Source organism: Rhinolophus sinicus, chromosome 1 (assembly GCF_057876585.1).
Source record: "Rhinolophus sinicus isolate RSI-liver-muscle chromosome 1, RSI-T2T, whole genome shotgun sequence".
NCBI classification, from domain to species: domain Eukaryota; kingdom Metazoa; phylum Chordata; class Mammalia; order Chiroptera; family Rhinolophidae; genus Rhinolophus; species Rhinolophus sinicus.
Genome location: NC_142501.1, coordinates 49,524,100 through 49,538,923, shown reverse-complemented (window position 1 = coordinate 49,538,923; position 14,824 = coordinate 49,524,100). Strand labels below are relative to the sequence as shown.

General features: G+C 38.5%; 1 protein-coding gene across 1 annotated transcript in view; it reads right to left on the bottom strand.

The window, feature by feature from the left end:
• ANO6 (anoctamin 6) overlaps positions 1 to 14,601 on the bottom strand; it is a 209,399-nt gene extending 194,798 nt beyond the window's left edge. Inside the window, exon 1 of the mRNA XM_088798927.1 lies at positions 14,555 to 14,601. Coding sequence (XP_088655053.1) covers positions 14,555 to 14,573 — 19 coding nt within the window. The 5' untranslated portion in view covers positions 14,574 to 14,601. The remainder of the gene's footprint in view (positions 1 to 14,554) is intronic.
• Positions 14,602 to 14,824: the final 223 nt, after the last annotated feature.

Here is a 14,824-nt window from a genome sequence, read left to right as displayed (position 1 = left end):
TTAATCCAGTCACCTTTTTCACCCTGCCCTCAAATCCCTCCCATCTAGCAACCATCAGTTTGTTCTCTGTATCTGTCAGTTTATTTCTGTTTTTTTTTTTTTTTTTGTTCGTTTATTCTGTTCTTTAGATTCCACTTAAAAAAGTCTTTAAGGAAAATTATTTAAACTTTTTTCCCCATAGGGATCCAAAAGTTCTAGTCACACCATAGACTGGTAGAAGAAAATGGAAGGGGGTCATTTAGAACAGTTTCTACTCTTTAAGAAGCAAGGCATGGAAAGAATTACCACTACTCCAGGGCTGTGTAGTACTGAGGCAAATCTGTAAAATAGAAACATTCCAACCTCTTAATTGCCCCTTTCTCTTTCAATTTGTTTTTCTTCATCTGTTAGTGCACAGCTATCTTACTTTGTCGAAGTCTGCTGTCAGGAAAGAGTATCTACTTAGGTTCAAAGTGGAAAGACTTCATAATCTGGACCTAGTAAGGCCTGGGTTTGGTTCAGATCTTGACTCTGCTACTTATTAACTAATCAACTTGGGCAAGTTGCTTCACTTTCGCATATCAGTTTCCTCTTTCCTTGGGGCCTGTGTAGGGGAGTTGGGGAGGGAAGTAATAGAGATTAAAATGGCTAACTCACATTTTATATCAATGTGCTTCTCATTCAACAAATATTTTCATAGTCTTACTATGTGTTGTGCACTTGGAATACAGTGGTAAACAAGGCACAGAACTGGCCCTCAAGAAGCTTATAGTCTCATCAAAACTTTTGACTGCCATTGTATGTACATCATGCATTTGCTGGGATTTTCCCATACAGAACATCAAACAATCACTTAGAATCCTGAGCACTCACAACACCCACTCCTGATGGTCTGTGGCTGAGTAGCTGTTCTTTCAATAAATGGTTATTGAGAGCTGACTATGTGTCAGGCATTGTGCTAAGTACTGGAGATTTAATGGGAAACTTTGTTGCTGGATCAACTGGACTTCCTCTGATTAATACGGTTATTTCCTGAGTTTATTCAAACAACACTTGGAATGTCTTGGAGTAGGTGTAATATGACATACAGTGCAAGTCATATTATTCAGGTGCTTGTCATTAGATCTCTGTGTATTCTATATTCATTGGAAAGGTACATAAAACACATCTTCCTAAATGACTGAAGGGGAGACAACAAATATTTATAATGCACCTCTCATGTGCCATGCTCTGGTCCTCTAGAGTACTTTCTCATTTACTCCTCACAACAATGATGTGGGGTAGACATCATGCCCAGTATACAGAAAAAGAGCCTGAGGTTGAGAGGGGTTAACCACAAAGGACACTTAACCAGTATATTTTCCAGGTTACAGTCTGAACTGCTATAATAAAGAGATTACAAAATATAGTGGCCTAATTAATTAAAATTAATGTTTATTGCTTAACAGCCCCAACATGAGCATTCCAGGTGGTCAAAGCAGCTCTACTCCATGAGTTCATACCAGGACCCAGTTTCCCTTCATCTTGCCACTATCATCTCCTGCATGTCCCAAGTTTGTTCACCAACATATATACACTCTAGCCTAGGAGGGGGAGGGAAACAATGTTTAGGGCAAGTAGCTTTGTCCTGAAGGAGGTAGAAATCCTTTCTGCTCACATCCCACTGACCTGAACCTGGTTGCATGGCCACACCTAGCTGCACGAGAGGCTGGGAAATGTAGCCTAAGCCTGGGCAGCCATGTGCCCTGCTAAAACTTAGGATATTCAATTGCTAAATATAAGTTGAGGATGAGAAATTAAAGCAGTTAGTAGCATCTGGCATAGCTAGTAAATGATGAAGCAGGAATTCAAACTTGGATTTGCTTGAATCCAATTTCATGTCACTGCCTCTTAGACACAGGACACAAAGAACTCTGGCTCTCCATCCATTTGTCTGTAATGCATAATAATAATAATAATAATAATAATAATAATAATAATAGTCTATTGTTACAGTTTAGGAGCAAGCAATTTAGAATTGTGTGTCAATGTCTCAGAAACATTGGGGTATTGTTTTTAAATGTTTCTTTCTATAGATTCCAATATTTCCCTCCCACACTCCCCAGTTTTCCCAGAAATGTCTCAAACTTCTAGCAGCCTGGCCTTGTGACTCATGTGAACTACTTATTAAATGAATTACAGAAGAAAGAAAAAAAAAAGCCACTTCAAAAAAACTGCCATCCCCTTGCCAAATCCTTAAGAGGAGGTATTTTAAAGGTACTACAGTGAAGCAAACTATAGGTTTGGTTAAAGTTGGCTAATGCAGGAAGACTCAATCAGCAAGACTGAGTGAAATGCCTTTTTTTTTTTTTTTTTTTAAAGTTTCTTTCCCCCCATCACTTCTATTAACAGAGATCCTTGAAACTATATCTTAGGATGAAAAAGGAATAACCCATGTTTGTGTATTCTTGGCAAAAAAATAAATAGTGATTAATTTCTTTTAAAAAGGGGGGGCAACTACCATCTCCATTTAAAATGACTGTTTCTATAATGTGGCAAGCTTTGTTTATTTTTATTTATTTTTTCATCATTGAAGTAAATTCAATTCTTATATGGAGTGATGCATAGGGCTAGCGAATAATCGATATCCTAGGTTCCTTTAAAACTGGCCTTCTCGTGTAAAACATACACTTTTTTTCTTTTTTTACCCCCTCTGTACCCAATAGGAAATCACTAAATATAAGGTAGTTGTCTGGACCACAGTCACCACAAACCCTTTCTTCTCCTTTCACTTTTTCTTAGTCCTGGAATCTTGAATCCCTAATCTTTGATCCGATCACTCCAAAATATTTTCTAAAATCTTGCTAAAGATCTACTAATTGCCAAACTAAATGCTTATATCATCCTAGTACTCCTTGTAGCCTTTGATTCTACCAACCACTCCCTTCCTTTTTGAAACTCTCATTTTCTCAGATCTGAAAAATTTTAAATGTTGCCCTTGACCTTCAGTTCCTACTCTCTCCTCCAATAGCTCATTTCTCCCACTGCTTCAACCTGAACCTCTACGTATGTTCAGGTGGATCTACTTCTTTGGTTCCACTCCTCATAAAGTCCAACCTTGTATTTCCAAAGCATTTCCAATTTAGCGTTTCTATTTGGATGGCCCTACCAAAAGCAACAGGTGTGACAGCGAACGCATCTTTTTTTTGAAAACCAGCTTCTTCTCTTAACGTTCCTAGTTCTATTAATGGTAGCAGCCATCTTTATCACCCTGGCTTGGAGCCTAAATTCCTAATACCCCTATCAAAGCAGTCACTAAGTACTGTCAACTACCGTGTTTCCTCGAAAATAGGACCTAGCCGGACCATCAGCTCTAATGTGTCTTTTGGAGCAAAAATTAATGTAAGACCTGGTATTATATTATATTATATTATATTACATTATATTAAATCATATAAGACCCAGCCTTATTTTAATATAAGACCGGGTATTATATTACATTATATTATATTATACCAGGTCTTGTATTAAAATAAGACCAGGTCTTATATTAATTTTTGCTCCAAAAGACACATTAGAGCTGACGGTCTGGCTAGGTCTTATTTTGGGGGAAACACGGTATGCCTTCACAATGTCTCTCATATCTGTCACTTCTCATTCTTTCTGCTGTTTTATTTGCTATTACTATGGTTTAGGGCTTCACATCTAAGGTCTGGACCACAAGAAGAACAAACTTGCTAACTTGTCTCCTATCACAGATCTCTTTCACTTTCCTGTACTCTGCTTCTCCCTGAATCCATTCTGCACTCTGCTCCCACACAAGTCTTCTTAAAACCCTGCTTTCATTCTATCAATTCCCACACAAGAAATATTCAATAGCTCTCTGATGACTAAAATCCTAGTACCTTACTCTACTTTTTATTTCAATATATGCCAGACATGCTTCTAACTATTGAGTGAATATACCATTCTCACCCCCTCCCCGAATCCATCTACTTCTTTCTATATCTACAGCTACCACCATAGTTTAAGCAACACACCCTCTCACCAGGATATTACCTCCTAAGTGGCCTCTCTGCTTCCATTCTTATCTTACTACAATGCATTCCTCAAAGTCAGAGTGGTCTTTAAGAAAGTAAATAGTTCCTGTGACACCTGGCTTCCAATGAACCCTGTCTCTCAGTATGCATACCCTTCCTTCCATATTCACCTCCCTCGCTGAATCTGCCTTTTCACTTACTTTAACCAATAAAATGCAGTAAAAGTGACACTGCCAATTCTGGGCTGAATCTTTAAGAAGTCTTGGAAGCTTCTGCTTTCAGAAGCCCTGAGCTGCCCTATAAATGGTCTACTTATCTTGGAGAGATTTCATTGGAGAGATCCTGAAACAACATGGAGAGAGAGATGCTCAGCTGTGCCTATGTCCAGCTGAGTCCAGCAATCCAGTCATCTCTGCTAAGTCACCAGACGAATGAGTGAGCCATCTTGACTGTCCCAGCCTATTGTAGCCCTCAGATGACATCGTGTGAAGCAGAAGAAACACCCAGCTAGGGCTAGCAACTCACAGAGCAGTGAGAGATAATAAAATGGTTGTTGTTTTAAAACACTAAGTTTTGTGGTGTTTTGTTACATAACAATAGATAGCGAAAACACAGTTAAACCCAGCTCCTTCTGATAGTAGCCTACAAGAGTCTCCAAGATCAGATTCCTGCCTACCTCTTGGAGCTCATATTCTATTCCTCTCACTCTGCCATACTAGCTTGTATTTGTTCCTCTGTGCTACCTCAGAGTCTCCCCCAGGCCCTCCTCCTGGAAGCTACCTTCCCAGAAAGACTTCCAAGACAGTGCACTGGAAGCTGCTCTCTCCCTGTCCTTCCCCCCCTTCTTAGATCTCTATCATTCCATTTTATTTACTCCCAAGTAAGTATCACTCTCTGAAAAAATCATCTCATGTATTTACTTGCTTATTGTCTCTCTCTCTCCTCCCTACTTCCTCTCGAACATAATCGTGAAGAGAGCAGATTTGCTTTGTCTACCTCGTCAAACAGATGGAGATTTTTCATAGAGCTCATGAGGATTATGCTCAGGGACCCTCACTTACATGCACCTCTTAAACAACCCTATATTTAATTTTGTAGCTTTTTCTTAAAGAAGGCTCCTCAAATTTTGTACGGTAGGCCCTACAAAATTGGGATCCACCTTGTTAATTACTGTATTCCTGAGGCCTAGAATGGGGCCTATTACATAATAAACACTCAGTAAATGCTTGTCAATGAATGAATGATGGCTGGCATGTCATAAGAATTCCTAATGTGTCTGCTCATTCCAGGGAGGGAATTTCCATTCCTCTCACATCTGTTCTGCACTTTGCTTCCACATCAATCTTCTTAAAATATCACCTTCATCCTGTCACTTCCCTATTCCAGAAATCTTTAACAATTCCCACATGAATGGAGAATAAAGTTCAAATCTCCTGTCGTTCAAGGTCTGCCACAACCTTTTCCATCCTTATCTCCTACTTCTCATCTTCCTAAACGCCCCATCACAGACAGACAGATCTATATACGACTCCATGAGCCTTCTAGTCCTTTCGTACTCCCAGCCTTCACAGTAGCTATTTACGTCATCTAGAGATCAACTTTCCTTCAGTCTCTGCCGCCTGGAACCTTATCCCTACTTCATGACACTTCTCCAAGAAGCCTTCCCAGACGCCAGCAGACCCAATGTTCTCTTCCTTTTTTGAATTCTAGCAAGGTGTGCCATTCGTTCAGAACTGCCTCCTATTACTAGTTATCTCCTCTTGTCTCTGGTCCTGTCTGCTCTTCTGGATGATACAAGCTCTTTTCCAAGGGACCGTATCCTCACTGGAGCCATCCCCAGTTTAGAGGCCCCACTGGAAATGGAAGAGATCCTAGGGAAGTCTCTTGGGTTGTATATTTGGAGTCATATGGGAAGAAATAACAGAATTTCACATCTTCCCTGGAACCAAATAAAATCACCAGAAATGTGAACAGAAAAGAAATAAAATCATGAAAGAATGCAATATCATACTTTAATGCAAGTTTCTAAATCATAAAATCTTCAAGGGCAGCTCTATAATAGCTCCTGAAAAGTACCTGGTTTGGGGGAATTTGCTGCAAGATTGTAGCTCCAAAGATATTACAGTATAGCAATGGGTAATGTGGTGATCATAGCGGTGGTGATTCAGGATGGCAATGTGAAGAAAGCTCTAGTCCTTTAAAGTGGATGAGACATTGGTAGTGTTTGATGGGTTCCTGCATGAGCAGAATTGACTCTGTTACTGCTTTCTATGTTAGCAACACCAAAGAGAACAAAGTGTTTCCAAAGGAAACTATAATTTAAATTTCATTTTAAAAAATGGTTACATTTTCCCCGATGCATAATGAAAGAGTCTTCTTCAAACAATATACTTCTAGAAAAGAAAGTACTTTTAGGAAATGGGGAAGAGCTTTTGTTTCCTGCTAGCAGCCAGCTTCTTTGTCTTCCTTTGTGTGTGTTTCAGTGATAGGCAAAATGACAGTTCTTTAGTAGAAGTTAAAATTGCAGCCCTAAAAAAATCTACTCAAATACAGTATTTTATTTCAGTTTCGACTCATTTCCAATTGTGCTTAATCTTTTCCAGGCTTGTTCTTGCTTTCCCTTACAGTTTCCAGTGTGAAATGACATTTTTAGTCTCTTTTGCCCTCTATTGAATTACCCTAGTAATAACAGTAACTAGCAAAATGCTAGTTCTCTAGCATGTGGGGAAGACATAAATATTTGATCTCAGATCAGTGGTGTGTGTAATTGTTGCTATAGAGAAAATCTTTGATTGCTGTCCAAATCTGGAGGTCTATTAAAATTTAACTTCTGGGTCTTCTTCACATATTTAAAACTCAGAACATTTCATAGTATATAAGTTAACCCTTTCTTGTTCCAATGACAAGCTGCTCTTCATCTCCAAGGGGATGGGGCAGGAGGAAATGCAACGCATCCACGGAATGGGATTTAGATATTAGAGAGTAATTCCTTTAATGAACACTGAACATTCTTGGAAAGAAATATGAAGGGAACTTGTAGATTGTCTTCTCTTGGCATCACTAAAAATAGGATAGACTCTCATTTGTCTGTGTATCTTTCTGTTGTTAATATTGATAATTTCTGAAAAATCACAGAAAATCAAAATAGGAAAAAATAGATATGAAAGTGATCAATATATTTATTAGCTTGCCTTTATAAACATCTTTTAAAAGACGGAGTCAATACGAAGAAATTAGAAAACTATGATTTCATAGCAATCAAATGCTATTCATAAATTGTATTTACAGAATTCCAGCCATAAAAAGAAAAGATAAAGCAAATGTTCTTAGGGCAACAATGGCAGAAGTATAATACATGAAGTGTTTCTTCCTAATACTTACATCACAATTGTAAGTGGGATTTGGCTACTGGCTGACTCACCTCATTATATCCAGGTGAATAAAGTACTAAAGAAATAGATAATCCTGAAGCTTAATTTTATACATTAGTTTCAAAGTCTCTCAGCTGCACCCAAAGCTGTTATGGTAACACAAGTAACTGATCTATCTTCTACCTCTCCTAGTTTCCCTCCTTCCCTTCTAATCAGATGTGATGTAAATCCTAGAGGGAAATAGTGTTTAGCAGATTATAAAGGTAGATGCGGAAGAGGGCTAGCTATACGTATCTGCCCCCACATAAGTCAAGCTTAACCAAAGTGCAGATGTAAAAAGCAATCTAATGAGGTTCTCTTGTTGGTATGTGTTATGCAACTAATTACTTTACTGGTATTTAAGATAGGAGAGGTCAAAAGTATTATTAGGTTGGTGCAAAAGTAATTGCGGTTTTTGCAATTATTTTTAATCTTTTAAAACGTAATTACCTTTGCACCAACCTAGTAGTTAAGAAACTAAGCTCTGGCGTCAAACAACGCTGGTTATGACACTTATTGTTGTGTGATCTTAAACCAGTTTTTGAACCCCCCCAGGTCTCAATTTCCTCATCTTTTCAATGAGAAAAATAAAACTATATAGGGTTCTTCTGAAGATTAAATGAGACGCTATCTATAAAATACTAGGGAAACGCTTGGCCAGAACAGAATTTTGATTAATATTAGGCATCATTAGCATTATCACAATGATTATAATTCTCAACATTATCTTTATTATTTTTAGAATTAATAAGAAAAAAAACAGGAATAGCCTTACTAGGGAAAATTTCCCTAGGCATTTGCTGGGAAAGAAAGCTAAGAGAAGTCTGACTTCCATGCATGCTCTCTCCCAACTCAATACAGCTGGTATTTGAGGCTGTGACCCAGGACAGGGAAAGGCCTGTAGGATTCCTTGGCATGGCCCAGGGGACCCCATCTGGTCTTTGTCTCCTGAACACTTTCAAGGCAGGACTCAGAGCTGTTAGGTCATTGATCAGCCACGGAAGCCTTGAGCTGTCAGGTAAATGGTTCTTTGTTTCAGGTAGGCAGAGTTCTGATTTGGGCCAAGAATTAGAAAGGGAATTATTGAACTTTTCAACTTTTACACACAGAAAACTGTTGCAAAACCATGAGCCCCAAAAGTCAGACAGGATGAGATTTGTATTGTCAATATATATATACATAATTCTGAAGTAACAAGCAGCAATTTGTTTCAAATGCAAGAATTCACAAATTGGATATAAAAAGGTTCTTTTTCTTTCTTTTTCTTTTGCTGGGTGGTGGCTACTAGCCACTGACACGGAATTGCCATTACCTTTTGTGGGTGTTGGGGGGGGGTGTTGAAATCTATTATCTACTCAGTGGAGCATTAGCTCCTCTTTCAGTTGCTCTTTGTGGCTGATACATACAGGTGAAGAAGAAGGGGGCTTTGAATTTGGAAGACATTGCCTCCAAGAACAAAGGGACTGTCTACTAATATGTACTCAGGGAGATTTGGGAAGTCTGAGCAAGATGACCAGGGGAGTCTCTGAGAGGTAGGGCTGGACAAATTGAGACTTCACCTGTTATAATGTAAGCTCTTCGAAGAAAAACTGAGTTATAAAGAGAATGAAGAAGGCTGACTATCAAAGAGGCTAAAGAATTCAACTCATTTTCTTTCCTCGAGAGAAAAAATGGAATCTGAAGAATTAGTATGAACTAGTCTAAACTAGTATATCACAACTATATTTTCTGAGGAGGCAGGATGGAATACTAACCTTTTATGATTTGGATGACATTTCACCCAGAACTACATCCCTTCCTTACTCTTGCTCCCTTTCTTTCCCTCTTTCCCTTTCTTCTCTTCTCTTCTCTCCTCTTTTCCCCTCCCCTCCCCTCTACTGTCCTCTCTTCACTCCCTTTCTTTCTTCCCCTTCCTTCCTTCATTTCCTTCCTTCCTTTCTCCTTCCTCCCTTCCTTCCTCCCTCCCTCCCTCCCTCCCTTCCTTCCTTCCCTGCCTTTTTACATTTTGTTAATAGCTATTGAATGGCTGCTATGGCAAAATACAATGTTAGGCACCTTGGTCACCACGGGGAGCAAAATGAAACACTGGCCAGCTTAGATATTATATTAACAGGAAAGGCTACATATTCTTTATGGCAACCAATTAATTGGGATTCTGATTTATGCATCAATCTGAAATGCTTTGGTTAATGTGAGTCTCTAAGAGGCTGATTATCTAGATACCGTGTTTCCCTGAAAATAAGACCTATCTGGACAATCAGCTCTAATGTGTCTTTTGGAGCAAAAGTTAATATAAGACCCAGTCTTATTTTACTATAAGACCCGGATTAACATAACATAACATAACATAACATAACATAACATAACATAACATAACATAACATAACATAACACCGGGTCTTATATTAATTTTTGCTCCAAAAAACGCATTAGAGCTGATTGTCTGGCTAGGTCTAATTTTTGGGGAAACACGGTACATGGACTAAATTGAGTTTCTGTACCTGCTAAGCTGAGAGCCAAACCATTGTCCCTGGAGATACACTGAAGGCACTGTGATCCTGGGTGTTGCTCTGGGTACTCAGTGGGCATCTCCCTCTGATAACTCTAGCCCATGCTCATGCCTTTCCCCAGGAGGGAGCAGTTCTTATACCAATTCATATACACCACTCACTATTACAAACACCCTTGTTGAAAAATATGAAAAACAAACATTGATTTTTGTTTTTGTTATTAGTTGGCAGTGTCTCTTGACCTGTCCTGACATCCGTTGGGGTATGCATGTGCAGCTCTGGAAAGGTAAAACAGCAGGGAGAGAGGTGGTAGAAACAGAGATGAATGTGAAGGGCATTTTTCAAGTTACAAAAATTGGCACTAAAAGGCAGTGGAAATACTCCAACAGCTAAAGAAGTGTAATAAGACAATGATTTCACAGCATCAAACTCTTTATATTCCAAATTTCAGAATTCATTCTATAATATTTTTTATTATTTTAATCCTGAAATTATACAAGACACTGAGCTAAATCTAACCACATGACTATAAATTTCTTAAAAAGTCATGCAGTCCTTCACAAATTATTCAGTTACTCAGGATTAAGTGTTATACTAGCTATTATGTGCTCTAATAAACCCTATTATTGATTATTTGCACAAATGATTTATACATTTAACTACATTGTTAGATTGCTGCTTATTAAGTCTGAAACCCTTAAAAGATGTGATTTAAAAATTGCCAGGGATAATATATTTTACATTAATTAAATTAGTCAAAAACAACTGCAAAAGAAGCAAATGCAATTACATTTACTTAGAATTGCTAAATGAGCGCCATTTATGTGGCTTAAAATTTTTTCCTCTGTTTTTATTTTGTAACTTATACCTAGTACTTCGAAACTGTTTGTTTTTTCTTAATTACTCTAACCCTACAGTGGGGATAGAAATAAGATAGCACAAACACCCTGACACACTTACACAGAAAGCTCACATTGGACTTTGGTAATGCATGTAAAACATGTCCCTAAGGCTTTTTTTCCCCCGAAACAGCTCTGGCAGTGATCATTAGATTGTCTCCCTTTGAGGGCCATGACTCTAGTTAAAAAAGACTTCATTCAGGTGTACATATAGCAGTCCCTCATTATCCACGGGAACACATTCCAAGACACCCAGTGGTTGCCTAAAACTATATATACTATGTCAGTACTATATATAAACTGAAACCTATATATACTATGTTTTTTCCTATACACATACATGCCTATGATAAAGTTTAATTTATAAATTAGTCACAGTAAGAGATTAACAACAATAGCTAATAATAAAATAGAACAATTATAACAATATACTGTAATAAAAGTCATGGGAATGTGGCCTCTCTCTCTCTCTCTCTGTCTCACTCTTTCCCAAAATATCTTATTGTGGGGCGACCGGTTAGCTCAGTTGGTTAGAGCGTGGCGCTCTTAACAACAAGGTTGCTGGTTCAGTCTCCACATGGGCCACTGTGAGCTGCGCCTTCCACAACTAGATTAAAACAACTACTTGACTTGGAGTTGATGGGTCCTGGAAAAACACACTTAAATAAATAAAAGTTTGAAAAAATATATCTTATTGTACTGTATGCACCTTTTCACTTTACGGAAGCACTTTATGGCTTTTCTGACATATCCGAATTGCCAGCATCACTACTCCTGGGCTTTGGGGCCATTACGAAGTAAAATTAGGGTTATGTGAAGACAATCACTGTGACAATCTCAACAGTCTATTTGATAACCAAGGTGGCTGTTAAGTGACTAATGGGAGGGGCGCTTGTATGGTGTGGAGACGCTGGACAAAGGGATGAGTCATATCCTGGGTGGGAAGAGATTTCATTATGCTACTCAGAACAGTATGCAATTTAAATATTATGAATTGTTTGCTTCTGGAATTTTCCATTAAATATTTTTGTAGTTGACTATGGGTAACTGAAAATGTGGAAAGCAAAACTGTGGATAAGGGGGGCTACTGTATTTATTTTCTTTGTGCCTAAGGAATACATGCTCATTAATTAAAAAAAAAGTTTTATTTTAGCATTGTGATTCATTTAATGACAATAGTAATATTAATACTACTGTTAAAAATTAGGTATGTCAACTAATTAGCATGTATATATTAAATACTTCTAAAAATTGGCTATGTGAATTGACTAATAAGCATGTATATGTGAAATATTTGACTGTGATATATAATACGACCTTGTTATGGAACACAGTAAGTCATAACTTACATTAGATTGGTTGAGGCCACAAAAAAAAAATTGCAAAGAAAAAGGCAAGTACATTCTCAAGATAACTAAAATTTAAGTACTCCCTACATAGTATGCAGTGTGTCAAATGCTTCATGTGTTAACTCATTTAACCTTCATGACAATTTTGGAACATATGTAGGATTATTCTCCCCATTTTAGAGATAAAGAAGGTGGTGTCACAGAGAGATTAAGTAATTTACCCGGCTGGCGTGGCAAGCCACAGCATCAAGAGCCTGAACCCAGGCAGTCTGGCTCCAGTGCCAGAACTCCTTTACCATGAAGCTATGCTACTGCTTGGTGCTGCCATAGGATCACAAATACTACCTCAGAAGAGAAGTCAGGGATCATTTATTTGGGTTTTTAAAAAGACTCAAACCATTGTTTTCCAAGGCCCATGCATAAAACTAATGTCACAAAACAGCACTGATGGCCAGTGTGTACGCCCACCAAGAACAGAAAGGGGGCTTTAGCTGTCACATTTCAAATGTTCTGGTTCCGTCAACAGGACAGCGTCGGTAGAAGACAGATGCACCATACCCGGATGCTATACTCAGCAGTCGCCAGCCACCCAGCAACCTTCTGATTGTTTAGCTTTTCGGTCAGCCTACCCAAAGGGAGAGAACGCTCTGATCACAGAGTAAAAGTATTCTGATCCCTGACAGAAATGTCTTCTTACAGATTAACAGACTGATTTATCTGCATATGCTCTGCCCTACCAGTTGAACGCGTCACATCCCACATTATATGGAAGTGAAAGTAACACACTGGCTGTACTCGAAGTCCCGCCCTTTCCCGAAGCCGCTCACTCTGCACTTGGACATAATCATGGTGCCTTAGAATGAAGTGTCCCCAGGGGGCTCCACCTTCCCTCAGACAACTTGGTTGGCCCATTTTTAACGTTCCCAACCTACATCCCCCAGTACTTCAGGCCCTCCACCTGGGTCATGGTCTCAACAAAATCCTAAAAACAGTAATCACAATGGATATATCAAAATTCTGGCATTTCTATGATGAGGAAACTGAAACTCAGAGTTTATATGCCCATCAAAGAGACACAGCTGGTGCCGCGCAGGCCAAACCCAGGGCTCCTGATTCCCAGTTCCGTGCTGCCTCCTAGTGGTCGCCTGTTAATAGCCCTACTTCCGAAAGGCTGGTGACAGAAATGTCCTTCCCTTCCTCCCTTCCCTCAGAAGAAGAAATAGAAGAGTAGCTAAACTAACTGATTCACAGAACAACTCAGGAGTTGAATCAGAAAGAAATCTCCGTGTACGTATTTTACATTAGTTTTCAAACTAGTTCTTCCAAATATTTTTAGGAATAATCACCCTATCAGAATTCTTCTAATGTAACTAAAATGCCATGATTGCAGTACAAATTATTTTTAAAAGTCCCATTTGAGGATTATTTGGCACTTTAAAAGGTGAGGAAAATAAGTATAGTAGAGAGTGGTGAGAAAAACGACTATACATATTTTTCTCACCTTTTAAAGTGCCAAATAATCCTCAAATGGGACTTTTAAAATAATTTGTACTGCAAATACTATATAGTATGTGTCACAGGCAAATTATTTCCAAGGGATACCCTAGAACCTTAGAAGTCTGCTTTCTAGACTATACTGTTTGTAAGTTTTATTGACCTTCATTCAAGTCTGGGAGAAGCACTCAAATATTGGCAACACTTTACTGTCATATAAAAGTATTGTTTCTCTTTAAAGTTTTCCGAAGGAATGGACTGTGCTTGGTATACGTTCTTTTCATTCTGTCTTATGTTCCCAATAAGGTATGTGCATGCAAATATCATATGACAATATGTCAAGCAGAACTGCCACTTTCAATCTGAAGCTTCAGAGATAAGCATCCAAAATTTCACATATAGAATATATTCACACTTGCACATGTATACATATGCACGTATATATAATTACATATTAATTATTGTAGTCTACCAAATATTACAAAGGTATATGAAGGGAAAGGCATTCTGCCTCACAAAGCAAACCCACATACTGTGATTCAAGTTAAAAACCTGAGCATAACCTTAGAAACCATCTTTCCAAATTCATAATCCAAGAACAAAGGGTCCATGCCCAATTTCTTCAGTTTACCCTAAGGGGTGGAGGGTTCTGGTCACTTAAAACTTTGCAAAATCTAAGTTTAAATCAAGTTTCACAAAGCCCTTGCTCCAGCAATTAATTTGAATGCCTGAGGAAATAGCATTTCTATAATCACCGATTCCTGACTGCAATCTACAATACGGCCTGGGGTTCAACTGTTCTTCACAACAGGTGCAACAGATGGTGTCACTTTCCAGCACTCAAGGTGACTTTGTTCTGCCCTTTTACCAGTGAGCAAAAACACTACCACTTACTTGGCTGAGTTGTGTTCATCTTCTGGAAGGGCAGAAGGCTTTAGTTTTGGCTATCTTTCCAATGGCTTGGTTACCCATAGTGGAGATACCAGGAAATTTTCAGGTCACACCATGGACTTTAGGCTGTGAGAAAAAAGTACAGGTCTGCAGGTTAGGTTGAAGGGCTATTGAGATTGTGGGTTTTGTGGTTTTCTTTTCATAAATTCATCAAAGTACAATTTCCTCTGCTTTGGAAACAATGGTATTTATCATAGGGGAGAAGAGACATTC